Genomic DNA, 18,791 nt, shown 5'->3' with positions numbered 1-18,791 from the left:
ATTAACATGAATACATGGCACCACCGAAATAATGCAATAATCTTAGAAGAGAACCAGCACGTAGGAGAAAAAATTGCTGTATCTGTAATCCTTTTAGGTATGGTTCTAAAACTAGGAGTATCACTACCTTGTTTGGCTGAAATTTCGTAAGTCAACTTCGATTCGTTCTCTATTCCCTGTCGAATTAGAATGGAATTTTAAAGAGTAGTAAACCAGCCTCGTGGCCGATTTTCTTACTCGCAGATCAATCCCAACAGCTTCTCCTTTGGGAAGCACCAAGGATATTGTGTATCTTTTCTTCGTGTCAGTTCGCAGCAAAGAGCGGAAGCTTACCTCTTTTCCTTCCTCCGTACAGAGCACTTGAAGAGACAATAGTTCTTATCCCATAAAAAAAAAAAAAAACAAAAAAAACAAACTTAGGGCGACCACCCAGTGTATTCCAAAATTAAAACTGTCACGTTGTTGACTTATCTGTTGCTTAGCAACTAACGTATGCTTGTGTCACGTTGCTTAGCAACTATGTAGATGAAAACTGAATTTACTAATACCGCTTTAAGTGGTATTAGTTTTTCTTTAACGTTTTCGGTTTAAAATGAATTTCGAAGAAACACTGTGTTCCATTCCGAGCTAGGGACTAAGAGGACTATAGTTAATTGGATTTGTAAGCGAAAAGCTGCACAGGGTAAAGTTTTATAGCTTCTTAAGTCGCCTAACAAAAAGGAACACTAAAACGTAACATTCTATAGGGTAAATAATTAGCACAATGTCTGGTCCCGAGAATCTCAATGTTTCCCGTGGCTAATGTTATATAGCAAAACAAATAGGCCAAACAGGTGGAAAACAAATAATCACTTTACTGACAAATGACATGTAACAGCGGTCAACATTTCGCGGGCAACAGTAAACTGTTTCCCGTTTGACGTCATAGTTTTCGCAATGTTGCCCGCTCATGGCATTTGGCAGGAAACAGTTTCATTGTTAGATGTCATGTGACCATGAATTAGCCAATGAATGGACGCGTTGTAGCGGGCAAAATGCCAGCTATATTACGATAGGCCTTATCACGGTTTTCGACGCCATCTCGACAGGAAGGCAAAGCGGTCAGAAATTACAGTGTTTGTATGGGAATCCGATTACAAATAACTTTTTCCAAAATTGAATTTTACACAATTTGTGGATCGCAACGTTAAAACACAGGTAGAAGATTTTATTCACCAAGTTTGGAGGATGTAGCTTGACTAGAGGACGCTCAGCTAATTTTTCTAATTTTCCTTGCATTTGTCTGTGATTTTTTTCCCGCAAACGGCGTCTACCCAGCCAGATTTAAAGACAAATGTATGGAAAATTATAAAAGTTAACTTAGCGTCTTTTAGCCAAGCTAGATCCTTCAAACTTGGTGAATGCAATCTTCCACCTAGTACTTTAACATTGCAATTCACAAATTGTAATATATAGATTTAGCCAAGCCTAAAAGTGGAGCTCCCAGGCCGGGTTTTTCAAAGTCCGATTAAGATAACCCAGGTTTAGCGAGAACTTTGATTTGAATTTTGTAACTTTTTCTGTATATTGTTTGGCCTTCTGTTTTGAGTTTGAGTAATCTCAAAATACACAAACCAAAGGCAGTGAAAAACATTTGTATACAAGAGCTATTTATACTTCTGTTAACTTTAATCCCGGGTTAGCGTTAACCGGCTTCCGAGCAACCCGGCCTCGTTTACTTAACAATTATTTCATGAGCGCGCGTTGGATATGAGATGGTAAATAGCCAACGAGGCCCGTAGGGCCGAGTTGGCTATAACCAATCTCATATCCAACAAGTGCGAATGGAATAATTGTTTTATTAAATTCGGTGCGTTTGTATTCTTGGAAATATAGCTTAATTTTATTGGATTTTAATTTTACAAAACGACCGGAAGTCGATGTGACAAAAACAACAACAAGTGGGAAATCACATGACATGCGCGCCGTTTGTAAAGTTAGTTGAATGAAAACTTTGAGAGCGAAGCAAGCGAATTTGCTGAATGAAATTGCAATCAAGTAGAATTCAAGAAACGTCTATCAAATGAAGGAGATATAACCTTGGTCAGAAAGTTTGAAAAGCGTTCAAGTTCGAGTCATGGAGAAGAACCAAATAATTGTGCACTTGCACATTGCCATCGTAATAATGCTGCGGAAAACTTTGATCGCCATGTGACACAGACGTTGTGCCAAAATTATTCTCGACAAGATCTCTCTCAGGATTCCCTTGCTTTAAAAGCCTTGGCATTTCGAGCTGTATGTGTGGAGCTCACTGTTGGTCAGTTTTAGAGTCAAGGACAGAAACTATCTTAGCCTCAGATTCATCTTCAGAATCTCCGAGGCCACCCTGGTGGTTTTTCGTGGCTGGTAAAGAACCGGGCTTACTTCGGTTCAGCTCAAAACGCTCAACTCCTTGAGGTGTTTTTCGCAAGGACAGAATTGTTGGCGCTAGCTGTCGTTGATTCCCTCGTCGTCGTCGGCCAAAAAAGAGACTGAGATAAAACTAGGTCGTCCTCTGTAGCTGTGCGGGATTCTTGCTCTCGGCCGATCCGAGCTTGCTTAGTCGAACAGTTTCCTCATCTGCTCATTGGAAACTGGTTTCTTATGGACTACGCCGGCAATTATACCTGTTTTCCTGCGGCCTTTTACAAATGCATATGCTCCAATAATTTATTTACCTGGTCAGAGATAATGGAAAACGGTTTGTTGTGCGACGGCGTGCGAAGGAAATGATCAACTGGCGGCTTTAATGGATTTAATCAATGAACTTTTGCAATACGTGTCATCTTTCTTCCTCGCAGACGAGTAAAAACACTTCAACTCAACATTCAGTTCTTCTTTTGACATTTCTTATATCGGTTTCGAAAATTTGGTGCCACCAGGACTAGCAAGCCATTCTGTTCAGGTAAAATTTGTTTTTGTTACATAATCTTCATGAATGCGTAAAATCTCGCCGGTCATATTTTAATTTTGCAACTTTAAGGGAAACTTAACGTATACGTACCGTTAAATAATCTTATCTCGAGCTTTGTGGCTTTTTTGTTGTTACTGGGACGGCATTGTCCATAATTTCCTGTATTTCCTGTGTAGATAGCTCACCGAATGTGCTTTTTTTCATCCATTTTTTTTGTCGACGAACTTCGCTTCACGCGAAAAAGCTCATGCCGAGCGACATTTGCCGCTTTCATTTCCATATAAGGTCAAACACAGGTATAATGGCTGGTAACCGAGATCCAGTGAACCAATCAGAAAGCTAGAATTGCATTATCCGAGGCTGAGAATTTAATAAAACAAGTTAATCTGGTATGAGACCGCAATCCAATAAAAAACCAGCACTTGGTAAGCGGTCAACTTTAATATAACACGTGACCTCGATGAGCTTTAAACTTGAGCCCGCGATATGGTCACGTGATACTGGTCAGCGGATACCTTAATTTGACTCTTGTCAAATGACCATAACATGGATGTCCAATATCACAGAAGGAGGCTATAAATCAAGGCTGTATGTTTCTGTCAACCTTTTAGTACGGCCGCCATCTTGCGCGACTCCGTCGTCGTCGTCTTCGTGCGTACGCGCCCACAAGCAATACTGCTAGCCATGATAACCACGAGAAAATCAGTTCATAGGTTTCGTTTTCTTTCCTATATAGGTATGGGGCTCCGTTTGGCAGCCCTTCGGGCCGCCGGAGCTCCGCTATAAAATTCAATTTTGGAAAAGAGTTATTTGCCATCAGATTCCCATATAAACACTGTAATTTCCGACCGCTTTGCCAACCTGTCAGGATGGTGTCGAAAACTGTGACAAGGTTTATTAGTGTAAGGAATAGAAGTTTAAAAACTCTTACAATTATGTTGAAAGAAACGTACCGAAGGTTTACTCATAACCCGCAATAATACCAAGTATGCTCTTGAAAGTTATCGTCTCCTAAATGGAAGTCTTCGTCAATTTAGCTCATTTTCGAGGCTTTTCAACGTATCTTTTCCCTGGGTGCTGGAGCTTTTTCTTGCGCGGTTTCCGGTATCGGTCGTGCCGGGAACTTAGACTTCAATAATCCCTCACTTTTCGCAACATCGAAGTTTACTCAATAGATTTGTCTTGCCAAAAATGTAACGGGTCCTTTGTATATTTTAAGAGATACCATGCCCGGGACGGGGGGGAGCTTGCATATGAAAGGGGTAGGGGTGCTCGTCGTCTCGCTCAGGGGTGTAAATTTCGGATTTTGGTCTCACTTAGGGTGTTGTGGGACATTATATGTAGCCCATATGTAGCCGTGAAGGTCTCGTTTAGGGTTTCACGCGAAGAAATATAAAAATATATATTTAATATGTTTTAAATATGGTCTCTTTTAGGGGTCAAAAGCTCCTGGGCCACGCCTTGACTGGTCTCCTTTAGGGGTTTAATTCAAAATTTCCTACGAGCATTCCCACCCTTTCGTATGCCAAGTCCCCCCCCCCCCCCACCCCACCCCCGATGCCATGACGGCAATTTTGCTGAATTTTTAGTGAAAATGATGCAAAAATCATGACCAAATATTTTTCACTCATACACAACAAAATGAAGATACTTAATGAATTATTGAAGAGAGAAAATTGTTATTATTTGTTACAATTGTCAGACGTTTCTTATTTGAAATCAAAACCTTGTACAAAATATTTATATCTATACCATGCCATAGAAAATACAGCCAATCAGAATACAGGAAAGCCGTTGTATATTCGACGGTATTACATCCAACTTTCCCATCGATCTTGCGCCGTGCGTATGTGTCGTTTTGACTGCGTTGGCCACTGTTTTTTTCTATGGCATGGTATAATATAATTTTGCCACGTTTGCGAGTGGTATACCGTGTAATGTCCCACTCGTCCCTTGTATTCTCTTGGTATACACACTCGCCTAAATGCGCTTGTTTGTGTATATAAACAATAGCCTCTATTTGGCGCGAAAATATGCTAGGGCATTTGTCCGCGGACATTGTCTGCTCTGAGAACCGAACAGCTTTCCGAGAGTGTAGCTCAAGGAAAACTGTGAGCTTTGAGGAACAGATAATGTCCAAGGACAAATATCCGAGCACATTTTGGCGCCGGATGGAGGCTAATGTGTTCATTATCTTTTAAATGTTTTTTGCAACACTTGCAGTTTTGAAAATTGAGGAATATCACTCGGTTATCAATCACGTGACGCGCTTAGACCAATCGCGCGCGAGGGAAAATGTTGATGGATTATAAAGCGAGAATATACAAGTGACTCTTGAGATATATATATGTTATTGGCCGGCTGGGAGGTCCGTATAGGGAAAAACTGTGACCGAGGTCTTGAAAATGCTGCCCGAGGCCGCAGGCCGAGGGCAGCATTTTCAAGCCCGAGGTCACAGTTTTTCCCTATACGGACCAACCCTAAGACGGACAATAACATGTTTATCTTTTTCTGTTGCGGTAAACTGGCCTACAAGTGGGTTCGTTTACGCAGCTTTGTCTTTTAATTGGCTTACGCGCCGTCTACAAACCATTCGTACTTGTACGAGCGGGTAACTCGGATACTAGACAAAGAAAGATGTATTAAAGAACAGATTTATTTCGAACTACTTTGTGTTAGTTGTATTTAGTTCACCAGTTAAGTTCTCCAAAAGTGTTTTGAGGTGTGAAATTTCGTGCAAAGTTTGAAGTTGTACTACAAAAACAATTTCTGTCAGTCGCTGCGAATCACTCGAAATCAGACTTTTCTACCTTAAATTGAATAGCAGATAGCGAAGAAATTCGTTAAGTGTATTCCACAGAATTTCTCTCAATTACAGCAACGATCAGAGAGGTAGACTCGACTGAAATTGCTTCATTTTTACTCAGATTGTTCAGAGAGCGACACACAGGATTACGCGCCATTACAGCGCCGAGTTACAAACAGCCAAACAAACCCTCACAACTTCAAAAAACTCAATAGAATTTACTTACAGTGACTTTCCTTGCTATTTAAAGGTGAACAGAGATAAACTTGCGTTGATTAATCGTCTATGGAAGTGTAAAAAGGGTGAAAGATTGAAGATTACCGCTAATTCGGTCACGAAAATAGATCAACCCGACGGATTCCGCCCGCTGTGGCGGTCTGGATGAGAAAATTCCGCCCGCTCTAGGAACCAATCAGATTGCAGGATTTGTTGAATTCCGCCCGCTCACGAGCTGAGAAAAAGATAAACCATGGTATACCACTCGAAAACGTTGCGTAACTAGTTTGAATTACATGCGAGCCGTAAACAGGGCATTCATGGACAGCAGACATTTTCTTACTGTTATTGTTATTGTTTAACTGCCGGTTTTTAATATATTGCAATTAGAATGTAAATGTAAGTATTTTATACTAAATAGTATAGTTTATAAGTCCTGATGTTTTTAACGGCGTTTAAATAAAGTTGATACTACCACGGCATGGGTACTCATGACAATACCCGTTTAACAGCTTCAGAGTAATTATAAAGTACTACGTATTTTTTTTAACCAAAATTAGACTATTAATTCTAGGATTCTCTCGATGCTATCAAACATATCAACTGAGTTTTCAATTTTCGAAGTTATGCTCAACATTGTGCCTCTTCGATAACAACATCAATGTTATGTCTGTGAAAAAGCTCTTAATGACCTGTGTTAAATTCCCTCTGTTTTAATTTCATACAACACATTTGTGTTTGCTATCGGGAACAGCATCTCTTTAGGTCTGACGACCATACTAGAAGTTCGCAACAGGAGATTAATGAAATATTTAGTAGTTGTATTCAGTTTAAGATAGCGCCCCTTGATTACTCAAAAGAAAATGAAGGTGCAGCTTGATAATTTGCACCAGTTATTCGCTTCATCACCTTTCGCTGTCAGTCATTTCAGGGCCACTAGAATTTTAAGATGGCTCCATTTGAATAAGGTGTCGAATTCTTCATAACTTACTTGTTATTCAAGGCATTCGTTCTTTAGTTGATGATCTTTTTTACTGTCTTCAGCTGTCTGCTTGAGAGTGAATTGCTGCTGGTATGAGAAATCATTCTTGCGGACTAAATTTCGTAGTACCTCGGCATATACGCAATACTTAACTCCAAGACCTCTTTTTGTATGCGAGAAGAGTGAAACATTTGCATAAGAGTGAAGCAACACGAGTAACTCGTAACTGCGCGTTCGAGTTGATCATCAGGACGCCGCAAAAATCAGAAATAAAATCTGAAATATTTAATTCAATATCCGCTTTTTTAAGCCTGAAAAGGCGCAGTCCTAGCAGCGGATGGAAAAATTGTTAATCACCAAAATATCTTTTGAAAATAAAAGTTGTTCTTCCAATTGAATAGCTCTTACTAATTAATAAGATGTTTGTGGTTGTAATTGTTCAATGTAGGTTAGTCTGTCAAACTGTTTTAGAGATATTTTTTTCCCATGCAGAAACAACTCTGTGACAGGTTTTGCAAAGATATGAACAAAGCTTCCATTCAGTTCAAATTTCTCATTTACCTTGACATTTTCAAAATCTAGTTGTTTACTGGCAGAGCCAAAAATGGACTACAAAAATTTTAAGATGAAAGAAAATAATTCAAGTTTGAGCTAATCGGGAAATCAGGCCCTCCATGCTGAAAACAGATGTAAATCAGTGGCTTTGCAAAATAATAATATGCGATTTTTGTTTAATTGTTTTTACGATTTTAGTTAATTAGTGAAGTTTGCTGAGGGTTGTAGATCGTTTCGATACAAAATCTTTCCGATACTTGTCGATTCGATACGCATTTAAACTCGATTGGATTCACATATAAAGTCTGTTCGATTCAAACTGAATTCGTTTGGTTGCAAAGCAAACTACAGGTGAAATTCCAATTAAGGTGTTTTCGTCTTTGTAACATGTTCAGTGATTTCTTGTTCAGATGTAATGCAATGTTGACTTGAAATGTTGACAGGGAGTCGACTGACGAAGCTACAGACCTTAAAGGTAAGAGGGATAAGAGAACATCTTCTGGAGTTTTCTTGCATTGTGGGCTCCGGAGTTTAACTCAGTCCCAGAGAGCAAAGATCTTTGTCTGTAGGTCTGGAAACCTCTTCCAAACGAACCTGATTCTGAAGCAAATCTACTTCAGGTAAATAGAGCTTGCACGTATCGAATCGACGTCAGTCTGTATCGAATTGACTTTAGAGGTTGCGGATCGAATCGACTTCAGATGCTGCGACTTTGTTTCGAAACGACTTTTTATGTCGAAACGACCGAAGATCTTGCTGAGAGATTTCCCGTGAAATTTAACCTCAATTTCTCCTTTTCATTTTAAATCCCTAATGTTAATGTAACTTATTCTTGTCGATACAGAATGAAACTGAAGGTTGATGGGCGCACGTTAGAACTAGGGTCGATCATTTACATCCTCAGAGAGCTTTGCTTTTTCTAAGTAATACTTGTTGTTGAATATCTTGTTAATAAAAACGGACTAATGCTTCGTGAAAGTTGCTCCGGAGTTTTTGTATGTATAACCAGCATCAGCAAATAAATCTTCTATCTGTATAGAACAGGTATGCAAATGAACTTTCCTAGTTAACTAAAAACCCATGCTCACCTACCTTCTGTTGTTGTTATACTAGCCGTACTTGAATAACAAATCTCGAAAATATCTTCTATATGAAACTGATGAAATCACGGTGAAATAACCACTCTAGTCTCGTTTTACCGGGGTAATATCCACTGCAAAAAGAAATATGACACCAGATTTATAGCTGAAGCAATCGGGAAATACCCAACAAAAAACATTTCAATATGGACCGTACAGACGTAGTTTTACTGGTTCGATATTCGCTGTAAAATAAGAAATATGACACCAGATTCATAGCTGAGGCAAGCGGGAAATACCCAGCAAAAAATAATTCCAACACAGACCGCATGTATTTCATTTTCCTTTCTAATAAGCAAGTGAATAACACATTTAACTTGCCATCGATGAAGTTTTGCAATAGTCTAGCGAAAGTCTAATCGTGCAATATTCTGATTTGCGCCAACGTTAAGCATTTCATTAAATTCACATGTAGCTTAGAAAGAAATAAACTTACCTAAGATGAACATCTTTTATAAAGCTTGCAGTACTGAAAATAAGAATAAAAAAATAGAGCTCCATCATGAACAGACATATACGTGGTAAAAATAATAAATAAGTTATGTTTTAGGCATTTCCCTATCAATCCGGTTAGTAGAATTGGTGATTATTAATAAAAGTTTTGCTTTCCACCAGTGGGGTAGTGAATCATGGAAACTTATTCGAACAAAACTATTATTATGACTTCTAAGAATTTAATGGTGTTACCTATCCAGAGGACTTGTCGATACACTGTTGTTGTTAACACGAAAAATGATGTTATCTCAAGGACGATTCACTTATTTTACGTATTTCATGTTGAAACTACCATATGGCCAGAGAATGTGTGAAAATAGTGACGTCATTGAATTGTTACTAGACCACGATAGGCCATGGTAAAATTATTGACGTCATTAAGTCATTGTATTATGCGGGAAACCTTCATGTGTAAAGTAAAATGATTGACGGCCTGAAAGATGTCAGCCTTAAGGGGTGGACCATTTAGCTTTTTAGGGGTGATTTTGGAAAAAAATATCTCGCAAGCCGTACCTTGCGCTTACGACTTCTGCCGAAAATCAAATTCACGCACTTTCGGTGAGACAAAAAGAGGCCGCATGTTATACGGTGCAAAAATATCATACATTCGCACGTCCCAAGAAAATATTCCTAGTGCATGAAAGGGTTTAACTGAACAAATTCGTGCTTGTACCAAATCAAACCCAACCTCGTTCCCTAGTCTTTTCCCTTTTTTCAAAGGGAGAAGCCCTGGGTACGAGGTTGAATAAACCCTACCCTCCCTCAAAATTCCAATAGTCCACACCTAAGATATTTGAGTTTGATAAGCCATTGTGTCAAATGATTGGCAGTGTCAAATATTATGAAATGGCTTGCGATAAAGAAAAACCGCTGCGTTGCTAGCTCATCAACATTAGTGTTCAAACGTGCTTAGAAGAAAAAACAGTTACAAGTTTAACACTAAAAAGGTCAAACTAAAACGTATAAAACAGCACAGGTTTATTTACTAATTTTATTTTTCTAATGGTTATTAACAGAATATAAACAGTATCTTATTCTATGCAGTACCTCTATCCTGGTCGAACTGGAATTTGGAGACTTGATATGACAGTATTCTGATTGGCTTATTCGAATTTTGGTACGCCTGAAAGCTTATTTCAGTAGTCACAATCCTCACAATAGAACACGGCCTCACACTAAACCTATTTTTATCATCGGTTTTCGTCGTTCTTTTTTCATTTTGTTCTCTATGGCCTTACGTCAGTTGTGTCTTCTACACTAAATAAGAGCCAAATTCATTGACTCTTCCTTTAGGGCCTCAACAGACTACATAACTTGCAAAAAAATTTTGACGATTTTAATTTCGGACAAAAAAAAAGTGTACGTAAAATAAAACCGTCCGAAATTGTTAAGCATCCGAACTATTTACAGTACAGTATAAAACTTTTAAGTAGCCCTGAAAGCTATTAGTTTCCTTTACAATATCCCGGCTTTATGGAGCGTAAGCTAGTCGAGACACTGCTTGACATACCGTAACGGCTCGATAAAATTTGTGTTATTTTCTCGTCGGTGTATTCTTAAACTTTTGAGAGTTCAATAAAACTATCATTTTTTGAAGTTATTTCAGTCAAATTCATGTTTTGTAGGCGTAAATTTACTTTAGTTATGTTTCAACAAAGTGTCCGAAATTGTTGTCCGAAATTTGTCCGAAATAAGATAAAAAGTGTCCGAAAATTAAATTTTTTTTGCAAATAATGTAATAAAGTTGTATCAGAAAATAAACTGGGTATTTAGTATTAGTTATAAAAAAAAAATTAGAATTGTCGACAACAAGGAAGTCTTAAAAAAACATGGGAAACAGTTTTGATGTCGACAACAGACAAGTCAATTTTGGCATCATTAAAAGTTTCGTGACATGACCGAGACAATTACTTCATTTTGATTGGTTGAGAACAGGCCATTTAGCGTTAATTTTTAATTCGCAGTGCAAATCAATTAACGCGCGCGCTTTCGTAGCCTTCTCAGTTATAATAAAGGAGTAATCATATGAAACCTCGAGCAAGTAAAGTTTAATTCTTTTTGTTAAATTGCACTCGGCTATTGCAATTTTGAGAGAATTTTCAAATATCACTCGCATTCATACGATTACCTTTACTTGTACATCAATCTGTGAAGCAGTAATCGACAGCGTCATATTATTTTTCTTGTCAGCGGTATCTTTTCGTACACATAAACATGCGCAAAGAACGCTGGTTACCATTTACGACCTCCGTTGTGTGTTCAAATGTATTGTCGACTCATTCGAATTGATGTATTGCGACAAATTATATCTTTAGTCCTGGTAGGGCCCGACTGAATGAGTGAAAGTGACGTCACTGATGTTAATATTAGTAACCGTATTTCAAGCATAACACACCAAAAATTAATTATGCTCCTCTTACAACAAATTAACGACCGTCGTAGCTTCATCATTAATTATTTGAACACAGCAGAACACCCGGACGGCCGCATACTTTCGTAAAGAACACAGAATCACTTAGTGACCACATTACGCGTCAGTCAACTTCCATTTAATAACAAACTTATATCTCAATTGTAAATTTTATAAAGCGAAGGCCAAAAAAATAATGTTAAAATAAAATCATGCTTTGGTCAGTTTGCGCCAGAGTGCAGGTTAGAATATTTAGCAATTATTCGCCGAAGGCGAAGTGAACACTGGTGAATATTTACATGATATACTGGGATGAAGGTTCAGTTCGCCTTCGGCGAAAAATTCACTGTTAGATAAATATCCTTTTGTATTCTGGTTCGTTACAAAATGGTCAAAAAATATTTTATTTATTTTAGTTCAATTTGAAATTAGTGTATGAACAATCCCTGATCACGCCCCAGTTATATGGAAATAAAACCTTGAAGATTAAGAAAATTATCAACAGTATCTTGAAGTTTCTTCTTTATTAAATCGAATTAACCTAATATATGCATGGTAGTCGAAAAGAGAAAATTCGTATAAGCTGAAGATGTCAAAAAATATCAAAGATTCAACCTCAGAGCTGATAACTAGCAATCGAAGTGTATAAGGTTCCCTAGTCTTGTTCTCGCAGGTTGCGCCGGAAAAAAATAGTGGACAGGAAACGGAACCGGGCAATTTCGCCTACTGAGTGTAAGCATAAATTATTCATATGCTTTGTAGTTCGTTTGAAACAGAGATATATTTTTGTGTTTCTATGACTCGCTGACGTCTCCTATGTCCTTCCTTCAGCTAGTAGGCATGTACTAAAAGACTTGCAACCAGAGTAAGTTTCTCTTGTTCTTGTTGGCACAGGAAACGGAACAGAGCAGAAAATATCTTTATCTGATCATGCATAATTATTCAAATATATTTTCAAGTCCGTCTGAAATAGAAACATATTTTGTCCCTATATCACTCGCAACTTACACTGAAAAAAATTCTATCGGTTCTAAAGTAACGTGAGCTAGTCAACAAACATCTGGATATCTTAAAACAAGTCGTATATTTGTCACCGTCTGCTGATAAAACCTTAAATATGTGCAAACTAATTTAGTTCGATTACAAAATTTTTAAACAAAGAGAAATATTCCGTGCGAACATATTAAGAACAAGTTCAGAAAACAAGCTCAACAGAAGGTGAAAGAGGCATCAAATCATTGGCGAATCGTTGGAAAACATTTTTGACTTTGGGAGGAGAGTGGTGTGCAGTTAAAAAAAAAGACCGATTCAGTGTTATCATAAATTATCATATAAATCATGAACTTTGTCGTTCAGGTGTGAATTATGTCGTTGAAAATGCGCGCTTCCTTGAGTTCGATAATTCAGTCGATGAAAGGTATAAAACAGGGCCAAAAGACTTATTTTTTGGAAAGGTATCGATAAAGTATCGATTGGAAAAGACTAGAATTGCATTTATTTCGATAAGAATAGTTTATAAGTTGTAGTGTCACGCTGCGAGTAACAAAACTGTTATTATCGAAAATCAGCCATGCATCCAGTTTAACAAAGATTGTCACTCAGTGAAGTCACTTATGCAAATATAAGAAAAGAGCCTTTGATCTATTGAATTACTTAGTGCTAAATCATTAGTAATACAGTGGAAATTGCGCCTTCTGGTTTTGTCAACTGTTTTAGGCGGTGAAACTCTAAACATTGTCGTATCAGGTGGAAAACACGGCGAACATATGGCTCGCCTAAACTGACAACTTCAGCTGAAGAAAAGAGCAAAGGAAAAGCTTATGTGAAGAAGTATATTTTTCACTTCCCGCCAATACTGTTGATAATGAGAGGGGTGCAAATCACTATACTTCTTGTGGCAGTTCAAACTTTCTATTGCTATGAACACAAATGGAAAGAAGAGGACTACGTCAAAAACTATTTTGACGCTCAAGAATGCGCGCAAGTTGAACCAAACTGCGAGGAGTGCGTGTCCAGAGGAGGGAGTTGTGAGTGGTGTAGCGATGGTTCACACAGAAGCGAGTGCATTAAACAAAGAAGCGAGAACTGCCCGCGTCAACACCGAACGACAACTTGCGTAAATTCTCAAACGGCTGAAGACGAGAGAAAAAAGACGGTGTTGGAGTATTACGACAAATCTTTGGACGAGCTACAAGCTATGGACGCACCAGAAGCGAACAACACCGTAGAAAACAGCAGCGTGGTTACCGTGAACGCGAGCGTATTTTGCGGACGCCAGGGCGGTTGCAAGAGCTGCACGTCACACGAGTTTTGTTTTTGGTGCGAGTCGAAAAAAACATGCGAGGTCCTTTACAACGCGTCAACAACGCACCACTTTTGCCACAAAAAGGGAACAGCATACAAGGGTCAATGCATTTACCCAAGTAAGTAGAAATTTTACATATCTCCCAGCTAGTCATTAGATAACTTTCCTGTTACACATGGCTGGGTAACTTCTAAAGGAATTCCTCGCCCTATATTTGCTCAGAGTGTTGGGCTGTTTTTAAGTAAGCGACACCGTGTTTGGTATTCCAAGGGAAAATAACTCAGTAGTAGATTTTTCAACTATTAGAAGGCTAAGGTTTTATAATCAATTGTACAGAAATTCGACTGATCTGCTCTCCGCTACTTTAATTTACGCATCACAGGTTTCTGAAGCGATTGGAACCAAAATATGCAAAAGCGGGGAGAGCTTTTTGTTTTCGTCAAACCATGGCAGAAGTCTTGCGCACGTATAACTCTGTCACCGATTTCGCACCGCTAAAAGTGCTAAAAAAGGGCAAGGTACTGCGATTCTGGACAACTTTTGTGAGAGAGCTGATAGAGAACTCGCGCCAACGAAACCTTACAAGTTGACAGGAGGCAGCAAAATACGCATAGTTTAAAAAGTTAAGTAGCGTAGTATTGAGCGCCAGAGGGGGAAAGCGAATGTGTTTTTCGCCAAATTACAAAAAATTTCTTTCAAACCTTCGCCGATGCCATTTTGTAGTTTAAACTTTGGGTGAGAAGGGGGAAGAACCGTACAACGGTTAATAGCAAAATAGCAAAAATCTTGGCCTATTTTTAGTGATGAATTTTTTATAAGAATGGTATGCAATATAGTCTCCTAGCGCATTTAAATATCTGAACGTAGGTGTAAGAAATTTTGAGAATATATTGAAACAAGGGTCAATATTTTCCTACCGCGTAAAGAAAGATGTATTTCCCGATAAAAGATCAAAATATTTCTGAGAATTTTTGTACAGACGTTTTCATAATCGAGAGTTTTATTCACATGCAAATATTCAGATCTTGTCAAAATTGTTCAAAAGAACAAAGATCACTCATGTGCAATATGTTTTTAATAGTCCGTTACTGTAACTTGAAGGATCTCTCAGCGCAAGTTCGATTCATTCAGGCCCGGCATTTACAATCATTGCGCACCCTCTACAGAGACCCCAGTAAAAATAAACGAACTTCAATAACGGACAAATTAATTTGGCGCTTTAAACTGACCGTCAACTGTAATTACCTTTTAACATCTCCCATGGGGACACCACAGGAGAAAAGCATTTAATCCGACACGACCATAATCAAAACAGAAATAAAAATTTATACTGATTTATACTGCAAACTCTTCTTCTCTTCTAAATATATCAAGCTTCGAATTTATGAATGTTGCTCTGGCAACGCGTTGAACCTTTCCGAAACTTGTGGGCAGAATTTTACCAAAATCTTACCAACGGAAAGACACAAGTCTTAACAGCTATTAGCAGAGCATGCACTATGATAAGTAAACAAATTCCACCTTTTGTTTTCACTCTTTTCCACCCTAAAATATTAATTGTCCTGTTTTGATGGTGATCGGATATTTAATATTGCTTCGTCTGTCTCAAACATTTAGCTGTATTTGCTAGTGCATTCCGACCGACAAATAATATTTTTCCAAACGTTTGCTTGAGAGCCAGTTTGCCTGTTTGAGCAATTTTTTTTTGGGGGGGGGGGGGGGGGAGAGGGGGATGGGGTGAATATATGTCCCATATCGTGTAAATTGAAAGGTTCTAATCACAAAGACAAACAACTTATGGCAATTTGAAAGCAAAAGCATCAAAAGTCTTCTGTGAGGAAGTTTTAAGCTGGAAGCGGTTGCAGTCTTTTATTTCTTCATTATGACTTTACCAAAATTATAACCAATGACTGATATAAAAGAAGGATAAAATGAGTGATATGGGGAAAAAAAAAAAAAGTGAAATACGTGATGCAAAACTGGTAGAATGTTTTGCTTATCACTTACCCAGGTTTGAGTTTTACGTTCCTTAAAAAAACGCTTGCTCAAAACCGCTCTATCTGAAAAGTAAAAGATAGGATAAAGCAGCAGATAAAATGAATGATAAAGACGGGAGTCAAGCGCGATTTTGGTTCTTGGTAATTGCGCTGAAGAACTGTCGCCCTTGGGAACGACTTTGAACGGAGTAGAAAAAATTCTTGTCCCTAGAGACCAGAATTCTTTGGGATGATTAAAAGGGTCGAGGGGCCAGACTAAAAGTAGTCCTTCTTTCGCTTAGCCTGTCGTGCGTGACGTGAAAAACAACAAGAAGGAAATTTTTTGCTCGCGGTTTATTTACGGTCTCGCTCGACGGACTAAGCGAAAGATCGACCACTCATAGTCTATTTTAGAGCTAGAGGGCACGGAAGAGGTAACAAAACTTTGGCCTCGAGCAAGAAAGTCAAAAATTTGCAAGTCAGCGCATTGCAGGTTTTGGCGATAAAATCACTTTTTAAAAAAAAATGATATGGAATGGTGTTTTTTTAACTGTTTTTCCTAAATGTTCTTTTGCAGTTGGTGTAACTCCCTGCCCTGAAAGAAAACGATCCTGTAAAAAATGTCTACAGGGGGATAACCTGTGTTACTGGTGTTCCTCAACGGCGAAATGTGCGCTGTACCCGTCGGAAAATTTCGAACCAGAAGATTGCGCCAAGGGCAGGTGGTACTACAAGGAATGTCCGGTAGTGAAAGATATACTGTGGGTTCTCTTCCCGATTTTAGCCATCATTCTTATACCCATCATTGTGTATTTGATAATCTGGTTAATATGTTGCTGTATGCGAGCAGCGGGTTACGAGCCCCTGGAACCAACGGAACCATCCAAGAAGAAACGCCCCAAGGGTATCCGATTGAAACCCGGGTCCCCTTCAAACAAGACCGACGAGTTGAGACAGAAATACGATCTCAATAATCCTTAAGGTAGTTTCTAGTAATTCAGGTAATTTTAGGGCATCGCTAGGGATGTGTAAGGGAATGGAGTTGAAACAAAACTCTTTGAATTGTAACACGAAAAAGGCTGGTGTTATGGCGATATAATTTAAATTTCTTATGATATTAGTAACTCATAGCAAATGAAGCAATAGCCATTTGAGGCACGCGTGATTTAAGCAGGAGCTTCCCACGCTTCTCGCGCGCCACGCGTTATTCCCGCAACCATTCGTATTTAACATCACATTCAAATTTCAAAATAATAAACACCTTATAGTACCTTAATTTATAATTAACTGAGTGATAACAATTAAGCAATGCAGTGTTTGGCTAGTATTTTTCACATTATTTTTGTATGGTGGAGCATTTGTAAAACTGAGTAAGGGATTTGTAAAACTAAACAAGGCAAGGGACGTTTTCAGGACCGTATCGCTTTAGCAGCAAAACCGGTAACCAATTCAATGTCAGGTTTGATAGCTAAAGAGCAAAATCGTTCAAAGTGCCCGAAGCCGTGTTTCAAAGCAAAGAACTGGAGAACTCCAGTCGTTCGAGAAACCGCTAGACTGACGTCTTTGCGGGCGCGTATTTGTGATAATTGCCGGGCTAAAATATTAGGGAGGGGTGGGATGGTCGGAGTTTGGGGATTGAAGAGAGTTCGGAGGTTCGCAAAACCTACTCCGTAAATAAAATTAGGCATGACTGTTAACGATCATGATCATGTTTTATTAAGTCTTTCATATTTAATAAGGGGGGGGGGGGGGGGGCCATAATTTTGCGAAGACAGAAGCGAGAAGAATTGAATTGTCGTTCGTCAAGCCAATCAAGTTGGTCTTTTCTCTTTCATATACTGATGTATCCCTGTAACCAAGTGAATTAATGTGGGTATCTAAACATAAACACCTTGGCCGGGTTGCTCAGACGTCGGTTAACGCTAACCCAGGATTCAAAGTTAACCGAAGTATCAATTTCTGTTGTATTAAAACGATTTTCACTGCTTATGTTTTGTGTAGTTTGAGATTACTGAAGCTCAAAACTGAAGGACAAACAATATAAACAGAAAACTTCACCGAAATACTACAAAACTGAAGTCAAAATTCTCGCTAATCCTGGGTTTCCGTAATCGCGCTTTGAAACAACCCGGCCCTGTGGTGAAATACGTACATTGTAGGCCGGACATCGAATATTTTCTTCGCATGTATGACCTACAGTTGAATTTATGCTCAGGAAATGGTGTACAGGTTCGTCGAGTTAGAGGAACAATCAAATTATTACTGCGAGCTTATAGGAAACAGCTCTCTTAACGTGACTATATGGTTAGTGGGGGTCTATCCTTGTCTACCGGTAAACATGGGAATAACCATTGTATTTTCCTAGTTCAGGAGGCATGAAGCCGAAATGAATCGTGTTGTCTCTTATATCACTTCTTGTGTACTCGGACAGACCCGTTGAGGGCCAAATTCCTTCGTTTATGACCGTAATGGTTTATGAGTTCTCATGTACGATGTATGATAACAACATATTTTTACTCATTACAATAAACAATGGTTTGGATAGTAGTTATTATCGATCCAGGGACGACTTTTGTGCAAAATAATAATATAAAAAAATTGAGAGAGAAAAAAAAGGCGTATCTTGAACTGTGTGCCTCCATTGTCGTTTGCTGTATCTTAATTTTCACTCTCGTTGCTAAGTCGATCGCAGGTCCTCGAAGGTCTGCTTGTCCCAGTGAACGACCTCCAAAAATACTGCATGCTTGTTTAGAACTAAGACCCAGTTTGCATTCACCGATTAGATTATGAGCTCGAGATTTGTATCACTCATAGAAATCGAGAAATCTACTTGACTTTCAAACTTTTATCGAAATCCTCTTCACAGACGCTAGAAAACGCTAAGAAGCGGTCGCCATTTTGTCAACGACCGCACACTGTTGAGCTACTCCTTATCCACAACAAAATAAATCGTGAGTAGCACAGCCAATAAGAAA

General features: G+C 38.6%; 1 protein-coding gene and 1 long non-coding RNA gene across 2 annotated transcripts in view; both read left to right on the top strand.

Annotated features, from left to right (window-relative positions):
- LOC149113310 (uncharacterized) overlaps positions 1–18,791 on the top strand; it is a 77,240-nt gene that overhangs the window by 58,061 nt on the left and 388 nt on the right. The gene's annotated exons all lie outside the window — the stretch shown is intronic.
- LOC110067158 (uncharacterized) lies at positions 13,161–18,363 on the top strand. Its single transcript, XM_020774453.2, has 2 exons — positions 13,161–13,958; positions 16,394–18,363. Exons 1-2 carry the CDS (start codon positions 13,400–13,402, stop codon positions 16,795–16,797), a joined length of 963 nt encoding a protein of 320 aa, XP_020630112.2. The 5' UTR covers positions 13,161–13,399; the 3' UTR covers positions 16,798–18,363.

Source organism: Orbicella faveolata, unplaced genomic scaffold (assembly GCF_042242905.1).
Source record: "Orbicella faveolata isolate gen_17 unplaced genomic scaffold, um_ofav_v1 contig_15, whole genome shotgun sequence".
NCBI classification, from domain to species: domain Eukaryota; kingdom Metazoa; phylum Cnidaria; class Anthozoa; order Scleractinia; family Merulinidae; genus Orbicella; species Orbicella faveolata.
Note: the sequence above shows the minus strand (reverse complement) of the source record. Positions and strands in the feature narration are given on the sequence as shown.

Coding starts and splice junctions, on each gene's coding strand:
- LOC110067158 (XM_020774453.2), top strand. CDS start 13,400: ATGAGAGGGGTGCAAATCACTATACTTCTTGTGGCAGTTCAAACTTTC. Junction 13,959..16,393: donor GGGTCAATGCATTTACCCAA/GTAAGTAGAAAT, acceptor GTTCTTTTGCAG/TTGGTGTAACTCCCTGCCCT.